We start from the raw sequence: 22,519 nt of genomic DNA on the forward strand, positions 1-22,519 counted from the left end.
GACACTGGAGTGTCAGAGGCTGACATTGGAGTCAGCACTGACAGTGCAGAGACAGATGTTGATACTGGAGAGACTGTAGACACCAGAGATGTTGATGATCCAGGTGTAAAGTAAGGTTCAAAAGTCGAACTGGCAAAAGATGTCACCTTCCCTGGATCACGACGAATATTTTCCCTTAATTTTGCCATTTATGCCGATGTTGACTTGACAGCATTTCTAATGGATTTATGATGAACTGGTCCGAGCTTCAGAACATGTAAGAGCCAATCAAGTAAGAAGGACTCTGGCAAACCCTGCTGTGTCCGAAATAAGAGCACACTGCGAGTGATGCTCAGGGCACTCAGCGAAGGCGACAAGTAATCATAGTCAAGAATTTCATTGAGGAAAATTTTACGCTCTGCTGGGTCGTGGATTGACCTAGCCGTATCCAACTTCCTGAGTAGTCCTATCCTCTGGACAAGTAAGACACACTCCGGATAGAGGTACGTAAACCACTCTGCAATCTGCAGAAAGAAAATAAATGAAAAATGATCACACACTGCAGGTAAGCTGCTGGAGTAGATTTATGAAATATAAGCAAAGCAGTAAACAATCCGACTTAACCAAATGGGGTAAAAACAGCAGCATGATATGAGCACTGAAATATGAACAGGTTGAATGCAGTAAATAGAAGTCCCTCAGAGACAGAACCTTACATTCTACGGTATAACTTGGTTTTTGTAGCATTAATTGGGCAGTAACTTGATTGCTACCGTATGGATCTCAATACTTTCTGCTTGATAGAAGAGAATCAATTACTGGTGGTATGAAGAAGGGCTTTAAAATAATGAAATAGTAATGATATGTAATAACTCAACTGCACCTAATACCAGCTTCTGTGCTTGTGAGTAGGGTACTTGCAAACCATAGGGTCTCAGATGCAATACATACCTTGGCCTCAGATGATCCCCCCACACATCGCAGAAAGTGTAGCTGAAGAAGAACTCGATTAGTTAAAGGGGCACTCCAACAAGCATCAGGTCGCCGACCTTTCCCCTTCATCAAAAACCTTCATTTCATTTCCTCATAGTCATCATCAACTGAAAAAAAAAAAGTAATCAAGAGTCAATAAGTAGCAAAACAGGTCACAAAAAATGGGATTTCAAACTTTCTACATTGCCATCCATTACTATTACCATCATGGATATTTAAGCTTATTCTTATCTACTATATTATGCCTAATCTAACAATAAAGGATTATTTAGAACATTTTGAAAAGAAAGAAAATATGATACAAGAAGAGTGGTGCTAAAGTTACTTTACCAATGAACACAAAGTACACAATATTTGAACATTCTGAAAAAGAAAATTCCATAGGTAAGGTAGCCAACTGGTTGTTTGTATGGAGAGAAAGGGGGGGGGGGGGTAGGAGAAGGAGAGAAAGAGAATGAGTATATGTGCGAGGATGAGAGAGAGAGAGATAAGTGTAAGAGGGGACAAAGATTAGACAATGAGAGAAAAAATGAGAAGGAGATAGAGAGAGAAGAGAGAAAGAGAGTTTGGGGGGGGAGTAGAGGGAGAGAGAGAAAAAATGAAAAAAAGGAGATATAGAGAGAAGAATAGGTATAGAGAAGGAGAGTGGGAGGGGGGGGGGGTAGAGGGAGAGAGAAATAAATAGATAGAAAGAGAGAGAGAGATCCTATCTACTAATTTGAGCATCTAACATTATCGTTGGAAATGGCCAGTTCACTGTTTGACTCAATTGTCAATAAACAATAAAAAACATGAAAGCCGAAAGTCGTTACTTAACTTCTACCTATCTTAAGGATTGATTTGGAGACCCAAAAAAGTAATTTAATTGAAGCAACACATAATTTCAGGAGTGTGCTTATTCCCCGTCAATTGTAAACAAACGCACTCGGTCGGGTGCCGCCATCTTGGATTTTTATGCCGATGTTGCTAGGTCGTGTTTGAAGAAAGATTTAAACACAATTATTGACTTTGAAGTCAGCAAATGTCCTACACATGTTGAATTAACTTATATTTTATTATATCATGAAAAAACAAATTAGGATTTCATGGTGTAAAAAATTAACAGAGATCTGTTCTGACATGGAGTTTCAAAATGAGGTCATTCTCAATCTTGTCCAAGTCAGCGGACGATAATAAAACATCATCATTTATATAAAAGATAGAATTAAATGTAAAATTGATTTAATAAAAGCCAAATTAAAACACTTACCTAGTGATTCTTTTAAAAATCTGTTGAGTTCATATCCATTTTAGGAATTGAATAACACAAAGACACTTCACTTGACTGAGACTCAACTGAGACAACGATGCTAGGCACGCCGGAATCAAAAGTGAAAATGGAATGCTCGCGTTGTGTTGACGTTTGGAACTCCCGCGGGTGGTACAAATCTCGGAAACCATCGAGATTTAGATATTATAAAGAAAAAATGTTTCCAATCCTATTTTTGGCTTTAAAAAATCGAAATTTGTGAATTTTTGCCAATTTTAGGTAGTTTTTCTGACATATTTCGATTTTTTAGGGTTTTATTGTAAATAAATCACCTTGTTATTGGTATCATTAGAAAGAGCTTTTAATTCCCTTTCTAATAATGCTATTTGTAACACGATCCAACAAAAGTACTAGTAGCGTTGGCGGTTAAAAAATGGTTACCCATAAAATTTCGGTTATTCGCCGCGATAAAAAAACGCATTATGTCATGCTCTTTACAAGGTCTAATAAACTATTTTTGCAAGAAAAATCATCAAATCTGACATATTTTAGAAGGAGAATAGATAAGCTTTTCAGTGATATAATTTTAATCCCTGTAACTTAAATAGAAATATAGATTGCTTCAAGTGAAATTGGTTGAAAATTAGAGATTTTCAGGCCCGTTACACAGAAATGGACTGGATTGGGATACCTAATGTATATGCGTGTGTGTGTGTGTATCTCTTGTGTGTGTATCTGTGTGTGTGTGTTATTGCACAAGCGCTCGCATTTTTTGCGTGTGGGTGTGTGTGTGTGTGTGTGTGTGTGTGTGTTTCTTCTTCTTATTCCTTTACTTATGACGATGGTGATGATGATGATGATGATGATGATTATGATGATGATGATGATGATGATTATTATTTTTATGTTATTATTATTATTATTATATTATTATTATTATTATTATTATTATTATTATTATTATTATTATTATTATTATTATTATTATTATTATTATTATTATTATTATTATTATTATTATTATTATTATTATTATTATTATTATTATTATTATTATTATTATATTATTATTATTATCATTATTATTATTATCATTATTATTATTATTATTATTATTATTATTATTATTATTATTATTATTATTATTATTATTATTATTATTATTATTATTAATATTATTATTATTATCATTATTATTATTATTATTATCATTATTATTATTATCATTATCATTATTATTATTATTATTATTTTATTATTATTATTATTATTATTATTATTATTATTATTAATATTATTATTACTATCATCATCATCATCATCATCATCATCATCATCATCATCATCATCATCATCACCATCATTAACTCTCTCCTTTTCAGCTATTTTCAGAATTTGACCCGGAACTTCATACTCACCCAACACAAAAATAGATTTTTCAGACAGATTAGTAACGAGTATATGCTTGTTTTGTTCAGAAAAATGAGCTCTGCAACACAGTGTCGAGTTTTTATAGCTATAAGTGAACAGAAATGAAATCTGAATGAGAAAACTGTTTGTTATATTATCGTAACGAATGTGACGATTTTCCTTTGGATGGTAAGGAGAGTGTTAAATTATCATTGTTATCAATAGTAGGGGGATTAGGTCAAAAAAATCCTTGAATTGTGCAAGTTAGGATTGAAAGCGTGAAAATTGCACATGTCGTAGAATATGAATAATCCTGTAATTTATGCTATAGAACCACTCTGAGAGATCAGTAATAGTTGAGATACAAGCTTTTTAAGATTGAAAAATTTTGCAATAGACGACAAAAAATCTTCGTTCATTCCTATTGTGTAAACATTCAAATCAAGGCGACCCCAAGGTTGATTTACGTCATCCTTGGATTCCCATTGGTGACTATTTTTAGCGTCAAACCGGATGTTTACCTTTCACTAAACTTTCGATTCACGAACTACCCAAATAGTTTAATCGTCAATCTTATTCCATTTTGCTAGTTTTGAGGGATTTCTATCATGCAGAATTCTATCATAATATATTTTTGTTTATCTGATTTAGCAAGTATAATCAACTACACTAATAAAGACGGCAGACAAACAGACACGCAGAATACAACTCGATTAAATGTCGGCAACCGGTGTTGACCCGGACAGTGCTCCTTTCCGCCTCTCCCTAATTATTTGTTCTTTCCAAAAATACTGCAATAATCATTTTACGTGTTTATAGACTATTTTGGTCAGACTTGATGACTGTTGGGGATCGAGATAGCTCAGTTGGTAGAACACTCGCTTCATAAGCAAAGGGACTGAGATCGATCCCGGGTTCAGTCAAATTTCTTTCCTGACCTCCCAGTCCACCCAGCAGTAATTTGGCAGCTGGGTCTGTTATATCTGGTGGAAAGTACTTTGCAATAGACTAGGGTCCTATGAAAAGGGTATCAAACAATTGCTATTGTCCGTTTCTGAGGGAATACTACATTTTGATGACAGTATGGAGTCGTCATACCTATAAAATTGTATTAGAACGCTATGACTATCGTCACCAATATCATCATCATCATTATTATCATCATGATAATCATCAATCGTTACATTGCAGTGTTGTGACAAGAATATTGACGTTACATTTATTGACAACATGGTGACAATGGGAGCATGTTCTATCTGTACTGTTGTGTCCTTGTGTAAGGCATTGCACACAAATTGCCTGCTCATTCGGGTATAATTGAGTGCTCGGCTAAAAGCACTCGCGACTGTTCTATCTGTTGTTGTCCAAAAACTACTCTGTACTGATGGCTTGTTTTGTATGAAACACTTCTTACGTGTCTTGCTGGTAAACCATTGTGCAGTTAATGTAGCGTTTTACAACTGTAGCATTAGTAAGAGTATTCTGTATGGAATTCTCATAATTCATAATTGAATGTAGTTGGATCTTTAAAAGAAAGGGAGTAGAGAGAGAGAGAGAGAGAGAGAGAGAGAGAGAGAGAGGGAGAGAGAGAGAGAGAGAGAGAGGTGGAAGAATATTACATATGAATAAAAAAGAAATGCGTTGCATATTTTCAGATACAATTACAATGACAAAAAGAACTTCTCGAAGAGGGACTGAGGGTACAAGTTTTTAATATCAACTAGATATCACCACGCTGACGTCTCATGCTTCAACCATCCAGGAATACACACGCTACAATTCCTACTACATTTTGTGTTGTGTTTTCAACGTTCCATTTGCTGACGAAGGTTTTCCCCGAAACGTCCAGTGTCTGTACTGTTCCCACCCGAAGCCATTTATTAGCTACTGTAAATGGTCAACAATACATTTAAATTATTGAACGCACATTGTATTCTCGATGTTATTTTCCTTGGATAAGTAATGCTATATAGTAAAAAAAAAATGTGCTGAAATGCAGTTATAATAAATTGCGAGAGTGGTTCTATAACAGGTGTCATTTATATGGGTCTTAGCTATCTGCATTCCAATTTTCAAGCTTTCAATCCCAATGTGCACGATTTCAGCCCAATTTCCCCAAATACAATGAATATGAAGAAAATATATGTATTTACGCAGTTATTTCCCTTGTTTAATATAGCTGTAATATGGGAGAATGTAAGGCCTTAAACCAGAACGTTATGATTAATTGCCAGAGCGGTTCTATAGCAGATATGTTTTTAATGGGTCTTGGTAACCTGTATGCAAATTTTCATGCTTTCAACCCGAATGTGCAAGGTTTTAGCCTAATCCCCCTACTATTAAAGCACAACCTTTCATATTGTGTTGACGGTTTTGGTTTTTACGTAGTCCCATTTTGTTCCCACTCCACTCAAATAATGGGTCTATCATCAATGTTTAAGCTGCCGCGATATGGATTGGATTGGATTTGTCCGGATTCCATTTCAGACATTTTGAGATATACAAATAAAGAGACTTAAAGTCTTATGTACATTTTATTTATCGTATTTTCTATTTCTAGCATTTTCTTTTCCTTTCTTTTAATTTTTTTGTTTAAAAAAAAATCCAGAAAGGGAATCTATTCTCATACGACCCCGTTCTTTTTGGAAGATTCTACATATGGAGATAAATCTGAAGGTGAGTTGTTAAACAAAAAAGTCGCAGGCGGTTGGTGACGGTTTATTCAAGGAGTCATGAATTGAAAACACTTCTCTCTCCGCACTCAGTTGTCAAATATCTGAGTTGACAGTGTTATCGCTGTCAGGAAAAAAATACAGTGTCGCCTAACTGGCATCATGTCTCGTCTTGCATTTTGTATCTGCATACATCTGAATACATTCCAAAGCGCTTCAAGCACATTTAGTGGGTATTTCGCTATAATACCAATGCGCTAACTGATTTTCAAATACATAACACTAACCTTCACTACACAACAATGACAGCTACTAATACTACTACTACTACTACTACTACTACTACTACTACTACTACTACTACTACTACTACTACTACTACTACTACTACAACTACTACTACTACTACTACTACTACTACTACTACTACTACTACTACTAACTACTACTACTACTACTACTCTACTACTACTACTACTCCTACTACTACTACTACACTACTACTACTACTACTACTACTACTACTACTACTACTATACTACTACTACTACTACTACTACTATACTACTACTACTACTACTACTACTACTACTACTACTACTACTACTACTACTACTACTACTACTACTACAAGAGATGATGTGAGTAGAAAAGTTCCAGAAGACAATAGAGAGTAAAAAATTTTCGGGGTTTGAACCTGCGACCTTATTGGTACGACAACTCCGCCTGGCTGGTGAGAGCGTGACTCTACCGTATGAGCTATCCACGAACACAAAAATATTCGTTTCAAACTCAGGTCATTCCTAGAGCTCCCTCTCACCGACTTCTGAAGACCGCGGGTTCACCACACAACCATCGCGAAGTTACCTGGCCAGCAGTTAAGCTTAATAGCCAATATTCTCAACACAAACATATAACATAGAAACGATTGAGACATTGAGTATGCTCCGGTATATGGGGTGAATTTTTCATTCAGGAAAGTGAGGCGGAGTTGTCGTACCAATAAGGTCGCAGGTTCAAACCCCACCACCGCCGCGAATTTTTTTTATTCTCTATTGTCTTCTGGCACTTTTCTACTCACTTCATCTCTTGTTGTTACCAACATAAGTGCCTGCTCCACTCACTTTTCTGAATTAAAAATACTACTACTACTACTACTACTACTACTACTACTACTACTACTACTACTAGTAGTAGTAGTAGTATTTTTAATTCAGAAAAGTGAGTGGAGCAGGCACTTATGTTGGTAACAACAAGATATGAAGTGAGTAGAAAAGTGCCAGAAGACAATAGAGAATAAAAAATTTTTCGCGGCGGTGGTGGGGTTTGAACCTGCGACCTTATTGGTACGACAACTCCGCCTGGCAGGTGAGAGCGTGGCTCTACCGTGTGAGCTATCCACGAACACAAAAATATTCGTTTCAAACCCAAGTCATTTCTAGATCCCTCTCTCACCCACTTCTTGAGACCGCCGATTCGTTCGCACACCACCATCGCGAAGTAATTAAAAAAAAAAAAAAATTTTTATTCTCTATTGTCTTCTGGCACTTTTCTACTCACTTCATATCTTGTTGTTACCAACATAAGTGCCTGCTCCACTCACTTTTCTGAATTAAAAATTCACCCCATACACCGGAGCATACTCAATGTCTCAATCGTTTCTATGTTATATGTTTGTGTTGAGAATATTGGCTATTAAGCTTAACTGCTGGTCAAAATTACTTCGCGATGGTGGTGTGCGAACGAATCGGCGGTCTCAAGAAGTGGGTGAGAGAGGGATCTAGAAATGACTTGGGTTTGAAACGAATATTTTTGTGTTCGTGGATAGCTCACACGGTAGAGCCACGCTCTCACCTGCCAGGCGGAGTTGTCGTACCAATAAGGTCGCAGGTTCAAACCCCACCACCGCCGCGAAAAAATTTTTATTCTCTATTGTCTTCTGGCACTTTTCTACTCACTTCATATCTTGTTGTTACCAACATAAGTGCCTGCTCCACTCACTTTTCTGAATTAAAAATTCACCCCATACACCGGAGCATACTCAATGTCTCAATCGTTTCTATGTTATATGTTTGTGTTGAGAATATTGGCTATTAAGCTTAACTGCTGGTCAAAATTACTTCGCGATGGTGGTGTGCGAACGAATCGGCGGTCTCAAGAAGTGGGTGAGAGAGGGATCTAGAAATGACTTGGGTTTGAAACGAATATTTTTGTGTTCGTGGATAGCTCACACGGTAGAGCCACGCTCTCACCTGCCAGGCGGAGTTGTCGTACCAATAAGGTCGCAGGTTCAAACCCCACCACCGCCGCGAAAAAATTTTTATTCTCTATTGTCTTCTGGCACTTTTCTACTCACTTCATATCTTGTTGTTACCAACATAAGTGCCTGCTCCACTCACTTTTCTGAATTAAAAATTCACCCCATACACCGGAGCATACTCAATGTCTCAATCGTTTCTATGTTATATGTTTGTGTTGAGAATATTGGCTATTAAGCTTAACTGCTGGTCAAAATTACTTCGCGATGGTGGTGTGCGAACGAATCGGCGGTCTCAAGAAGTGGGTGAGAGAGGGATCTAGAAATGACTTGGGTTTGAAACGAATATTTTTGTGTTCGTGGATAGCTCACACGGTAGAGCCACGCTCTCACCTGCCAGGCGGAGTTGTCGTACCAATAAGGTCGCAGGTTCAAACCCCACCACCGCCGCGAAAAAATTTTTATTCTCTATTGTCTTCTGGCACTTTTCTACTCACTTCATATCTTGTTGTTACCAACATAAGTGCCTGCTCCACTCACTTTTCTGAATTAAAAATTCACCCCATACACCGGAGCATACTCAATGTCTCAATCGTTTCTATGTTATATGTTTGTGTTGAGAATATTGGCTATTAAGCTTAACTGCTGGTCAAAATTACTTCGCGATGGTGGTGTGCGAACGAATCGGCGGTCTCAAGAAGTGGGTGAGAGAGGGATCTAGAAATGACTTGGGTTTGAAACGAATATTTTTGTGTTCGTGGATAGCTCACACGGTAGAGCCACGCTCTCACCTGCCAGGCGGAGTTGTCGTACCAATAAGGTCGCAGGTTCAAACCCCACCACCGCCGCGAAAAAATTTTTATTCTCTATTGTCTTCTGGCACTTTTCTACTCACTTCATATCTTGTTGTTACCAACATAAGTGCCTGCTCCACTCACTTTTCTGAATTAAAAATTCACCCCATACACCGGAGCATACTCAATGTCTCAATCGTTTCTATGTTATATGTTTGTGTTGAGAATATTGGCTATTAAGCTTAACTGCTGGTCAAAATTACTTCGCGATGGTGGTGTGCGAACGAATCGGCGGTCTCAAGAAGTGGGTGAGAGAGGGATCTAGAAATGACTTGGGTTTGAAACGAATATTTTTGTGTTCGTGGATAGCTCACACGGTAGAGCCACGCTCTCACCTGCCAGGCGGAGTTGTCGTACCAATAAGGTCGCAGGTTCAAACCCCACCACCGCCGCGAAAAAATTTTTATTCTCTATTGTCTTCTGGCACTTTTCTACTCACTTCATATCTTGTTGTTACTACTAGTAGTAGTAGTAGTAGTAGTAGTAGTAGTAGTAGTAGTGGTGGTAACAGTAATAGTATTGGTAGTAGCAGTAGAAAATAGTAGTAATTGAAGTAGTAGTTGTAGTAGTAGTAGTAGTAGTAGTAGTAGTAGTAGTAGTAGTAGTAGTAGTAGTAGTAGTAGTAGTAGTAGTAGTAGTAGTAGTAGTAGTAGTAGTAGCAGCAGTAGTAGCAGTAGTAGTAGTAGTAGTAGTAGCAGCGGTAGTAGAAGTAGTAGTAGTAGTAGTAGCAGTATCATCATCATCACCAACATCATCACCATCATTATTATTATTATTATTATTATTATTATTATTATCATTATTATTATTATTATTATTATTATTATTATTATTATTATTATTATTATTATTATTATTATTATTATTATTTTATTATCACATTCTGTTCTCTATTCATACATGTTTAATGAAAGGAAAAACTGAAATTGGCGATGACGATGAGGATGAAGATGATGAAGAGGACGAAGATGATGCTGGCACATTTCTAATCAAACCCAAGAAGAAGAGCAAGAGAAAAACAATACGCAATAATGCTGGATGGAGCTTGATACTCCTAAACATGCTGATGTGTACAGCCTTCATTATTCAGACCTCTCATTACCAAAGGTTAGTTATATTTTGGCATTGGTCACCACTCGGCTAGCACTTGTAAAAGATATAGCGCTCTGAGCACGTTAAGTTGACATTACTCTATATAAATGCTCCGGTTTTGTTGTGTTTTGCTGTTGGAAGTGTCTAGGGAGACCAAGGTTTTGGTCTCCCTAGCCATTTTGGTTGATTTTGGCTAGGGAGACCAAGATTTTGGCCTCCCTGCGTAAAACTGAATTTTCGTTCATGGAACTGTTTCTTTATATTGAAGAGGCGAGTTTTTTCTTCTATTTATTGCTTGCCTGTTTGTTTTTGTTGCTGTTCTTGCTTTTTTTTTGGGGGGGGGGGGGGGGGGGGAGGGATGGTTCTTTTTAAAGGTAATAATCACTCCTCCCCCTGCGCAATATCCACTAAACGTGCTCAAGGCGTTTTACAAATGAGTCCCTGACCGACAGCAACACGTAACATATAGAACGAGACATGACGCCTGTTAGGCGGTAATGCAATTTTTTTCCCGACAGAGACAACACTGTTAACGGCCAGGTATTCATTTTACACTTAACCAAGGTGAGAGAATGTGAGTAAAGAGTCTTTTCCAAGGACTCAACTAATGCGCCGAGCGAGACAAGACTACAAGTCTACAAGACCACATTGCCGCACTGAAGACAACTTCCCGAGAACTGATGTTATTCCGTTATGTTATATTATTTGATTTAGGATTAGGGTTACAAGTTCACACTCAACTGGAATATCATAATAGTGAAGTACTAAAACTCAGGGTTATATTATTATTAAGATACCTCTTAAGGAAACATAATGAGATAAGTAAGATCTACCTTGTGCATTTTCACCAAGTATTTAAGATTTTATAAACAGATTGGAATAGTGAAACACAATATGAAATATATAATTCCATATAATAGGGTTCAACAGTTGTGACGTCACTTCCCTTATATATATTTCCGACGAGCATAAAAGTGTACCAAGAGGAGATAAACATTATAAGTCTGATCATGTTTTATCTTGTATACATTCTGATCACGTGACGTGTGAAAAAGTTCTTGCCAGAATGAAGAATAAAAAGTACCGATTTTCATTGTTTAGAACAAAGCTGCTAGTTGCTGGGCTGACGTGACATCAGTGTATTGAATCCTATTTGCACCTTTAGAAAGGTATTTTAGATTTTATAATCTGGTCGTTGATCAAAAGAGGTGTCAGATCAATTGTAGTGTCTTTCAACTTTGTGTGTGATAGTTTTCGGAAAAGATCTCCGTTCCAAGTAGCAATGATAGTTTTGTATTTAAGCAACAACTACATTAGTAGCAAGAGTGTAATAGTGGTTGTAGTAATAGCATTAGTTGTAGTAGTAGTAGTAGTAGTAGTAGTAGTAGTAGTAGTAGTAGTAGTAGTAGTAGTAGTAGTAGTAGTAGTAGCAGCAGCGGCGTATGGTGGTGCCATGATTAGAAGAAGTAAAAAAATTCTAAAACAGTGAACACGCTTAAGAGGAGAGAGCACATGTTAAAAACTCTCTTTTTTGGAAGGGTGGGGGGAGGGTCGATGGTTTGTACGAGTGGACAAAACTCACAAAAACAAATAATTCATGAAAACAACAAGCCACAACACTGAGATACAAGTCCCGTATGAAAGGTCTTTGTAATTATTCTTTGTCCACCATTTAAAGGATTGGTTTTGGTCGATAATGTAATCAATATGTGATAAATGTAAATCAAAAGAGAAAAAAAAACCTATGACAGAAATTACTTACTTTTAGTACTTGTAAAGAAAATCTGCACGGCGATGTTTCATCTCTGCAAATCTTTTTGTAATGTGTTTATTGAAATCTGGAATGGCATCTATTTCAGCTTTGTGAATTGACAGAATTATTAACGAATTTAACCGCTCCTGTTTCATTGAATTTCGCAAGAAATTTTTCACTCTTTTAAGGGTGCTAAAACAACGTTCAGGAGGTTAAGAAATACGATGGAAGTGGTTAAGGTCACTATAGCCTATAGATGTCCATGATTTGTCAGTGTTTGTTGTATCTGTAAAAAGTAGACAATAAAAACAAAAGAAACGTTTTTTTTTCTAAACTAACTGTGAGCCATTCATGCCTGTCATACCATGTCACTGAAAAAGAGCGTTTTCGAGATTTCCACACCTGTGTTAATTCAAAATCGGTTGGTTGGTGAAGAACTAGTCTTTTTATTTCTAATTAATTTGTCATCTAGTGTCAATCTCCCAAACGGTCGGTGAAGTAAAGAGTCAACTTGATTCATTGCAATTCATTGTTTAACAAAACAAAACTTCAAAGTATATCTCAAATAATGGAAATCAGTGGACTACGATTAATGATTGCACACATAAAAGGTAGATTCAGATCTTAAAGCATCACAAAGAAAAAATCACTCCACTTAAGTACTTAAAAAATCTAAAAACACACCAAAGTATAACTGTTGACAATCTTCGCTTTCTTTCTCTGACTGACACAAATACACACGCACAAACAAACACACACACACACACACACAAATAAAAACTCATACACACGTAACCATCAACTCGGCACTACAAGCAAAAATAATGTTGGTAAATTCGTCCACAATGCGTCGTTGCAAAGAATTACTTTATTCAATAATCGTGAAAAAGAGGTGGGGGGGGGATTTTGATATGTCATATTTTTAAGTTTTATGTTGTCTTTCTTTGCTGCTTACAAATAAACTTGACAATGATCAGTGTTTTTGACAGTTAATGTAATATTTTGGATGGCCGAAGTTACCCTAATTTGGCGCATCCCCCGTCCAACGGTGGAGCTCTCAGATCCTGGCACAAGTCGAGGGGTTTTCCGCTATTTGAAGATAGTATAATTCGACCCAGTTTCTCGCTCAATCAGCTGTCGCGATACTAATGGATAGAGCATTAACTGGAGCTTGGATTGCTTTGCACCACGGTGTTGATTTAGTCACTAATTCGCGCAGTGATGTCACCAACACGCGCGTCGGCGCAGTGCGTGATTCGGAAGCTTGAATAGAGTGGAGACTAAAAAGGCAGTATGTTGTTGGCGAGTTGGCGAAAGACAGTGGAGTTACAATTTCTCAGTTTTATTTTTAATTAAATTATGCTGTTAATGATTTTTAAAAGATTGGTACGGTGCCTGGCACCATTCGATCCAATGGCCCCACGCCACTGAGTAGTAGTAGTAGTAGTAGTAGTAGTAGTTGTTGTTGTTGATGTGGTTGTAGCCTTAGTAGTAGTAGTAGTAGTAGTAGTAGTAGTAGTAGTAGTAGTAGTAGTAGTAGTAGTAGTAGTAACCGGAATAAACGGAACTTCTCCAGTCCTTTGTAACACTGTATATTAATCTTAGAAAGGCATTGGGTTTATTTTCTTTTTAAATAAATAGCGGAAATAAACAATGTAAACCTTGTCATGACTGTGGATAATATAATTATACCAATAGTTTGTCAATATTTATTTGACTTCTATGAACATAACTTTACAGGACTTGTTGCAATCGAGCCCAACGTGACTACTAAGCTGCTAAAGGTTGTGAACTGTAAAAAGTACTGTAAAAAAGATTGAATGTAACAGCTTCAAACAAGGACTCCTGGCTGGAAATGCCGAGAATGAGCTTCCCCTTCTATCTGGACTAAACGTGACTTCTTACCGGTTTGATGATTTTTGTTCTTGGCTGAAGAAGGGTTTCGATCTCGAATCATCCCGTGTTTAGAACGTTGTTCTCGTTCGAAGCTGTTATACTCATTTTTGTTCTTTGGTGCAATCTGGCTCGAAGCTTTGATAAGATTTAATCTTAAAATACGATCCACAGGTTAGATGAGAACATAGGAACCATCTTCTATTCTGCCGTTATGGTAATCATGATGATTTGCATCATAGAGCCTCTTGTGATTCTTCTTGTTGCCGGGTTTGCCGCATTCAAACCAATCGAGAAGTCCAGTCTCTATTGGGCCAGGAGGAGGGCAGAAGGTGGGTAAATATTTTGTCATGATTACTTTATGCTCGAGTACCCGGATACTCCAAACTCTCAACATTACAAATATATTTTGAGAGAAACAAAAAGACTGCATTTATTTTTTCTGTGACCGAATTATAACCCATAAGTGAAATGATTTCTCCAATTTTTCCACAACTGTAGAAAAACCTGAATTAATTTTTATACTTGAAAAATACATCAGCAACAAAATAAACTTATGAAACAATGACAAGCAAATTGACAACTAAATTAACATCAATCACAATTATATATTTGGTTAGCTCCAATCTATTTACGAATTATATCTTCATTAATTGACATCAGGTGACTCATGAGCAATTGAGTATTATACATATTTTAGAACCATCAGTTAAGCCTTTATTGTGCAAAATCAATGCTGGTGGTAAATTGGTTATTTTGTCGCAAATAATAGAGAACCAATTATGGCTGATGCATACTTATTTTTATAGACAAAGATCGTCAATTTTTCTTGTGTATCTTTTATTTGTAATTTGTTTAACAAAAGGAAATTGCAATCAATCGAGATGAATTATTCATACCAATGATCTCTACTAAGAGATAAAATGTATATGATTACATCCCTGTTTTTTTTTGTGGTTTTTTTTTTTTTTTTGGGGGGGGGGGGGGTTTAAAGTCTATCATTTCCACAATTGCACGAATATGTCATCAATCATTTTTTATGATCATCGCTCAAAGTGAGTAGAATCACACCCCATGACCAACACTTATGAGGTCAAGTCAAAATAGATGCAGGCGGCAGCACAAATATTCTATTTGGCATTTCCAATTAAATTTAATTGTTTTGCCTTTTTATGATTGGTTTTTGATAAGAAGGGGTGTAATGATCAAGCTCGTAAAAATCTCAAATTAAAACTTGTGTTAATTTTATCCCTATAAGCATATAATATCAAACATAAACATTAAATATACATCAATGTATTCAATCAATCAACCAAAATATTCTCATTACGATTAATTCTCATTTTTGATTAATCAAAATTTTAGATCAAACAATAATCTCAGACTGCGTCAGGTCTTTTTTACTCTAATTTCATAAGAGAAGACATTTTTCCATCTACAAATTTTATCAGAATTAAATATAATTTTGTGGTTTGTATATTTTGCAAGTCATTTTATGCGCCAACCTATACATTAATGTTATATTGTTTATCTTTGCGCGCAAATGGGCATTTGAAAGATAATGCATGTTCTTTAGTATTTCTAATATTATTTAATCAAACCTTTTTGTTCATAGTTATTGCTTGCCCTTTAATGAGTTTTATTTTTGTGGAATGAAATGCCGATATCAGTGCATCATCTTAAAGCACAAGGAATGGTCTCTCATTAAACAACTTATAATTCAATAAATCGCAAATAAAACATCTGTCAAAAACGCACAGAATACGACAAATAATTGCTTGTACATTTTACAAGAACATCATCCACTAAAGCTGAATATAGCCTTCTGTGACTACCTCGTGTCAAGTCCTTTTATTTTCAAATGTGTCAATGCATCACAACACCAAGGTGGGGGGGGGGGTACAAACATAGTCCTCAAAACCCTCTGCTTGAAAGCGAGCGAAACCACCAAAGATGAGTCTGTTGGAAGCCACCAAATGTCTCTTCCAGTTGATATGGAACCAGATAAATTCTTTCTCAACTCTGAACAGACGACCAAAAAAAACAACAACTTTTGTTTGCACTCGTCATCTATTGGACTGGGCAGCGTCAAATTGATGTCAGTATGTGCGTTTGTAGGTATCATGACTTTTTGTGATTTCCATAATCAAATTGTGGATTGCAGTTTTGGATCTCTACATCAATGGTTGACTACAAGTAACCAAAAAGATGAAGAACCATCGTCATGAGGAATCGCATGTGGTTTTTTTTTTTTGGTCTCAAATGTGGCAAAATTGTATGTAAAGCTTTTTTCGTGTCTCAACAACCATTCAGATATACAAACTTCTTTCAAAGTACTTTGTACAACTTAATCATTGATTATTTGTCTCTGAACCATTTGAAGAAAATTAGTCCCTCAGAGCTATTTGGTTCAGAGAGTCTGAGTTTATCCCGGTTTGTATAGCGTGAAACGAACAATAGCTATTTCTTGCCACCATTGAAATAAGGGACTAGTTTATCGCAAAAAACTTTCGGCCAGATCTAACAGATTCAGTCACCCAATCACTGCTGAGTGGACAGGGGATTCAGAAAAAAATGTCAACTGTTCCCGGGATTGATCTCGGTCCCTTTGTTTGTAAAGGGAGTGTTCTACCTATACACACATTCTAGTCTTTTGGTGGCCCCTTTTAATCCCTGTATTTAATTTAGGAAAGATCGTAAGTTTTGATTTATCATATAATGTATATATGGTTCGGTCCAGAACTATTTAGTTGTGCTTAATTATTTATTTATTTTTATTCAACAACAAAACCATACAATAGCTAGCTTTTTTTGTCAACGTTTCTGCTACATGGTGCATAAATTTATTGTTATTCTCTTTATATCAGTACCATTTGGAAGTGGCTTGAAAAAACTTCTTCATTTAATATATTCTGGCTATTTATTATGGGTGTTGTATTAAAAATTAATGAAAGGTATGTATACGCTTATATATTGACATTTCGATACGAGTCATCAATATTAAAACTCATGCTATGCATTGCTTTATCATTTTAAAATTATGTATGATTATCCACAGATGCAAAAAGAGTCCTCGGTCGTCGGTATTTGATTCAAGAAACTAATTTCATCAACAAATTCCAGTATTTTCCTTCTTGGGAGTATAAAAGCATCGCCAGTAATTGGTACATACACATGCTTTATCAATTATACATGAAAAAGGTATGATTAGGCGTTTTCGTTTAACCATGTTCAGTAAAATATATTGAAACTAAAGCGTACAGGCATTGGTGCTAGGTAAAAATCTGAATTGGCGTATGCATGTAACAGTTCCAAACAGAGCAGAAAGTAAAATACAAGAGACAAATAATCACAAAAAAGAATGAGCTTATCTTGACTTAGGATCGAACCTCAGACCTCCTGATTTCGGAGCAGACGCGTTACCATTGCAACGCATAGGTTACCCGATCATTGTATACTGTGTATAATCTTCACAAGAGTACGTGTTTCCACAGTGAACACATTTCAGCATCATAACAACCAAATCTGTATGATAAATTCACACATCATTGGATTCTACCTTATTTAATTTGTTATTTTAAAATACATGCTGAGCAAAGAAATGTTTTCAAATGAAATTATGTTTTCAAGAGTATAGAGTTCTTTCTCTTCCAAAGCATATCTAGATTTAAAGTTATTTTTTCTTCCAAAGGGAACTGTAAAATTTGTTACGCTTGATTGAATGTGTTTTTAATGGGAAACAATAATAGTGTGACGTCAAAATACTGGTTCCAATCTCCTTGGAAAGGTGACTTGAAACCAGTCCTCTAGAAAATCGGATACATATCTTGTGCAATTGATCTTCTGGTTTCAGAGTGACAGTATCCTGTTTTCTAGCGTAGCTAAATGCTGGTCATCGATAAAGATTATTAATCCTCGCTTTTTAAAACCCCGTAATCAAAGGAACCTGTCTGAACAACATGCGACTAAAACATGCCACATTATGATTCAATATGTAACCTATTCATTGTTAGTCATCCTGAGGACTAGTCACACTTCCAATGAGTTTGGAACTGGAAGAGAGGAATGTGTGACACCAAGACGTATACTTCCCATGTTTACTGGTGAATGATATAATATGATGCAGCCTGATAGGGACGAATACAATCTTGTTTTATGGTCATTATTTACAGATATATGGTTATAATATTTGATACATAGTTATTTCTTTGTCATATTTTCATCCTTTAGTGGACCAGATCCTCAGTGGAAAAGAAAAAATATCTTGGAAGTTTACGGCTTATGGTCACAATGATGTGTGCAATTGTTATTATTAATATACACAGCAATGTCAACAGTAGTTATATCAATACAAGGGGTATATCCAACGCTCTGCAATTGAGATTTGGTGTTGAGATGAATGTAAGTACTCCAACCACAACTAAATCTAAAAACATCTATTCTTTTTTTAAAATAAGGTTGGGTTTCAAAATTAATTATTCTGTACAGCCAATGTTAAATGTTTTCCAACGAACCCAGAATTTCTGGCAAATCTAAATTTTTTTTAAAGATCTAGTTTTTACAAGCAACGTGTAAACATTTTCTAGATCAAGGGTAATTTTATCATCGTTGACTCAGATGAAGACTTATGAAAACTGCCAGGGTATAATGATCGGTCATTTGACTTTGGGAATCGCTATCTGGCTACCCCGTTGCCCGATTCATTTGCATGTACCTACAAACTTTATCGCCGGGGGCCGATTTCGATCCCTGGTGGCACAAAAAAGATTACTTGCTACCCTGAGGATAGGACGCTAGTTTATAACAAAGTACGTTCCACCAGATCTAATAGACCCAGCTACCCACTTGCTGTTGCACTTGTTATTCTCGAATGAAGGGAGTATTTATAATATGGTCGATTTACTTAAATCTCTCATATTCATTTTGAGACGTAGTATTGCTCTGTTTCCTTTTATTTTGTTTTGTTTTGTTTTTCTTCTACAAGGCCACCACGGTTGATGACATTTGGCATTATATAGAAAATGTTTTTCTTCGGTTTGTTCATGCCGTTGAAATTGATAGAGATGAGTTCAACAAAGGTCTAGTAATCTTTTCCAAGATACGCCAAGTTCGTGAAAACGCAAATTCAGGTTAGTGTAGAAAACAAATATGAACACGACAACGGCTGAGATCAAAACTCATGTACTCTAGTGTAACAAATAGAAAGGGGTAGGGGGGGGGAAGGGGGGTAGTAATAGAAGACTGAAGGGGGGAGGGGGGTGTGCGCACTCTGGCCAATCTTCAATCAAAGTGTGTGGGGGGGGGGGGGGTGAATGTGCACGATTTGACAAAAGAAGGGGGCGCAGTTTGGCCATTTTCTAAATTAGACGAGACGAGATTATGTGATATATAAAATCAATGTTTTTCTTTCAATCATATACACTGCTATAGTTCGTTCCACAACCGTGCACAGCGTTGACGCGTATATCTTCACAACCTTCTGATGGATTTTAATGACAATTGGCTCGAACACTAGGGCCCGTTTTCATGTACGCAAACTAGCGCTTTGTCTCTGACTTTAGTTAAAGACTTGAAAAAAAAAACGGATTTTATGTGAGCTGACTAAGCAAGTCCCAGACTAAAATCACGGCACCTTCGGAATAAGTCGCCAAGTTTTAGTCATTTGCTAAGGCCGGACTTCAAGCTTAGTCTGAGACTAGTTACTAGGATACATCATAGCGTCGACAAGATACCGTAGCAGCTATTTTTAAATTGAGAGAGATTCGATTCGGAGTGGAAAATACGTCGGTGACGAATGATACCGGCAAAAAGTGTCCTGTTCCTATTGACACTGGCTTTGAAAAGCTGAACGGAGACTCGAAATCGAAGGGTTTGCGTCAAAGAAGAACCAAAATAAAAAATATTAGAAAGTATAGTGGAAGCAAAAGTTCTTCTGCTGGCATTTTTGTTTGTTTGTTTGTTTTGTTTTGGTTCAATTTGTTCGAGTTTCAATAAAACTTTCATTTGCCTTAATATAGAATTGACAGTCTACCGTGGACACCATTGTTGTCTGATCAGTCGACAGTAAATATCATGGCAAAAGTAAGTTCAAATATGAAACGGAACGAAATATTATCTATACCGGATGTGTTGCTAATTTCCTCTTTGGAAATATTTTGTGCTGAAAGTATGCAGGCTGGTATCTTACCTGCTATCGTGTACAAGAGAGCTTGATGTTATCAGCACAAAATAGCCTAATTAGTCACCATCCTTACAAAGCCCACTTCTAGGCAAGAGCCTTGCTAGTCAGAAACTAGAAAATGTTCATAAAATCCGATTTTTTAAGTCACTTGCTCCGCTTAGGCTGAAGACTAGCAAGACATTTCCTAGACTAGTAAATAACTAAGTCTCGTCCGCTTACATAAAATTGGGCCCTGAATTGTTAGTGACATTGGCCGATTTTTTCACCGGTTACAGTATCATATTTTGGGATTTTTCTTCGTGACGGTTTATAAAAAGCGAAGGGTCTGGGATGAGTGAACTTTTGGATGTTTTACAATCACAATATTATAGATAGAACGAAGTTGACGTCACTCAGGTATTTGTTTTTTTTTAAATATAAAAAATTGAGCATTTATATAGCGCAATATCCACTTAACGTGCTCAATGCGCTTTACAAGGGGTCCCTGGTCAACAGCAACATTTAACATGTAGGACGAGACATGACGCCTGTTAGGCGATATTACAATTTTTCGGACAAAGACAACGCTGTTAACGGCCAGGTACTCATTTTACACCTGAGTATGGTGAGAGAATGTGAGTAAAGAGTCTTTTCCAAGGACTCAACTATGCGCCGAGCGAGGTTCGAACCCAGGACCTTCCGATCCGAAAGCGAGTGTCATACCACTAGACCACATAGCCGCACATTGTTATTGTTTTTTGATTAATTAATTTTTTGGGGGGCCAAACACGTTTATAAGTAATTCTCACTAAACTGTATTAATCAGACTATAATCGTTTAAGGTTACACGTAGTTTGTGTGTTGATCCGGATGGCAATGTTGTGAGCTTCTTAGTTAAGCGTATAGCATCTATACACGGTGAATTGTGTTGTGATTACGATCACTGAACTCGTCACAGGCTTGACCAGGGTTTATTTTTCACGAGATCTATGTGCAGTACTCACAAACATTGTCACTCTGGTTTGAAGATGACACCGCAAATTGTACACTTTGTACACACCTAACATAAACAATTCTTACATTTTATAGTTGAAAGCCCAGAGGCGTAGCTCCTGTGGTGATTTTTACATTCATAAAAAATGAAAACAATTTGGATTTAACACACAAATTTGTCACAATGAGGAAACTTTTCAAGTATTTCTTCAGTGAGGCGAAGCGCGGAATTCTTTTTTTTTTTTTCATGGCATGCGACGAATAGCAATACAATTAAATAGATTGCCCACAACCGGGAACTCAGAGTGGAAAGGACAAATTAATAACTATGTCCTTTTGATTATGCACCTCTTGTATTTGAAAACTGCGAATCCTTTGAAAGGTTATATCCCAGTGTACATAATTCAAGAATGGCACTATGTACCGTGCCCAATGGGTGACTAGTGGGTTTTCGTGAAATGTCTTGTGCGACTTATGAGTTGTCTTGCCCAACAGCTGGTTGGGGATTATGTCTTTGTGAGAGGCATTTCTCCTTGTTCTATTGGTAGCGTAAAAATTCGGGGGATCCCCCCCCCCCTTTGTTTTGTTTTTACATCATTGTCTTTTTCAAAAAAAATTATAAGCACCTAACAGGCTGCTTGTGTCGTCCAATATATTACATGTCTGTTGTCCACCAGGGAAGAGATAAAAAATAAACGCTATGAGCTTTTGGTTTTTTTTCAACGCACTATTGAAATGACATATTCTTACACTATTTCAAACAACCCAAAATTATTTGCCAAGCTACGCCACTGAATGCAATTTTGTTGTGAATATTTTCCCCACGGGAAAGAAAATCAACACTCTATTTCCTGTAAACATTTTAAAGTTTGAGTTATATTTTATTGCAAACGATGAAAAGATCAAAGGAATTCGACATTGTGAGAAAACTGTTTGGTCTATCACTATTGGTATTCAAAATTCGTAATGCCACTTAAAATATAAGCATGCAAAAAATCAGGGCATGACATTTCGTCACTTTGGAGGAATTTGCGATATTCCGTGAGTACGGTACTTGAAACGGACTAAATTATAGTAAAATAACGGTGACAGCTTTTTTGTGCCCCTTTTTTTCCTTTTTATATATTTATTTTTGTTTTGTTTTGTTTAACTTTTTGGTGAATTTTCATCAGACATTTATTTAGTGAGCTGAAATTTAATAGATGGTGAGATCT

The 22,519-nt window shown here is 36.5% G+C and overlaps 1 protein-coding gene and 1 long non-coding RNA gene across 2 annotated transcripts in view; one reads left to right on the forward strand and one right to left on the reverse strand.

Moving 5' to 3' along the window:
* Positions 1 to 436: 436 nt before the first annotated feature.
* LOC144971939 (uncharacterized) lies at positions 437 to 2,489 on the reverse strand. Its single transcript, XR_013645202.1, has 3 exons — positions 2,222 to 2,489; positions 931 to 1,079; positions 437 to 503 (listed from the first exon to the last, which is right to left on the reverse strand). It is a non-coding gene; the product is annotated as an uncharacterized LOC144971939 (long non-coding RNA).
* Positions 2,490 to 5,817: 3,328 nt separating this feature from the next.
* Positions 5,818 to 22,519, forward strand: part of LOC144971708 (polycystin family receptor for egg jelly-like) — a 34,136-nt gene continuing 17,434 nt past the window's right edge. The window contains exons 1-7 of the mRNA XM_078912783.1: positions 5,818 to 5,909; positions 6,240 to 6,307; positions 10,329 to 10,521; positions 14,327 to 14,484; positions 17,211 to 17,353; positions 18,383 to 18,553; positions 19,137 to 19,281. Coding sequence (XP_078768909.1) covers positions 5,818 to 5,909; positions 6,240 to 6,307; positions 10,329 to 10,521; positions 14,327 to 14,484; positions 17,211 to 17,353; positions 18,383 to 18,553; positions 19,137 to 19,281 — 970 coding nt within the window. The remainder of the gene's footprint in view (positions 5,910 to 6,239; positions 6,308 to 10,328; positions 10,522 to 14,326; positions 14,485 to 17,210; positions 17,354 to 18,382; positions 18,554 to 19,136; positions 19,282 to 22,519) is intronic.

The sequence above is a fragment of the Berghia stephanieae genome, chromosome 4 (assembly GCF_034508935.2).
Source record: "Berghia stephanieae isolate SIO BIC M18660-M18661 chromosome 4, UCSD_Bste_1.3, whole genome shotgun sequence".
NCBI classification, from domain to species: domain Eukaryota; kingdom Metazoa; phylum Mollusca; class Gastropoda; order Nudibranchia; family Aeolidiidae; genus Berghia; species Berghia stephanieae.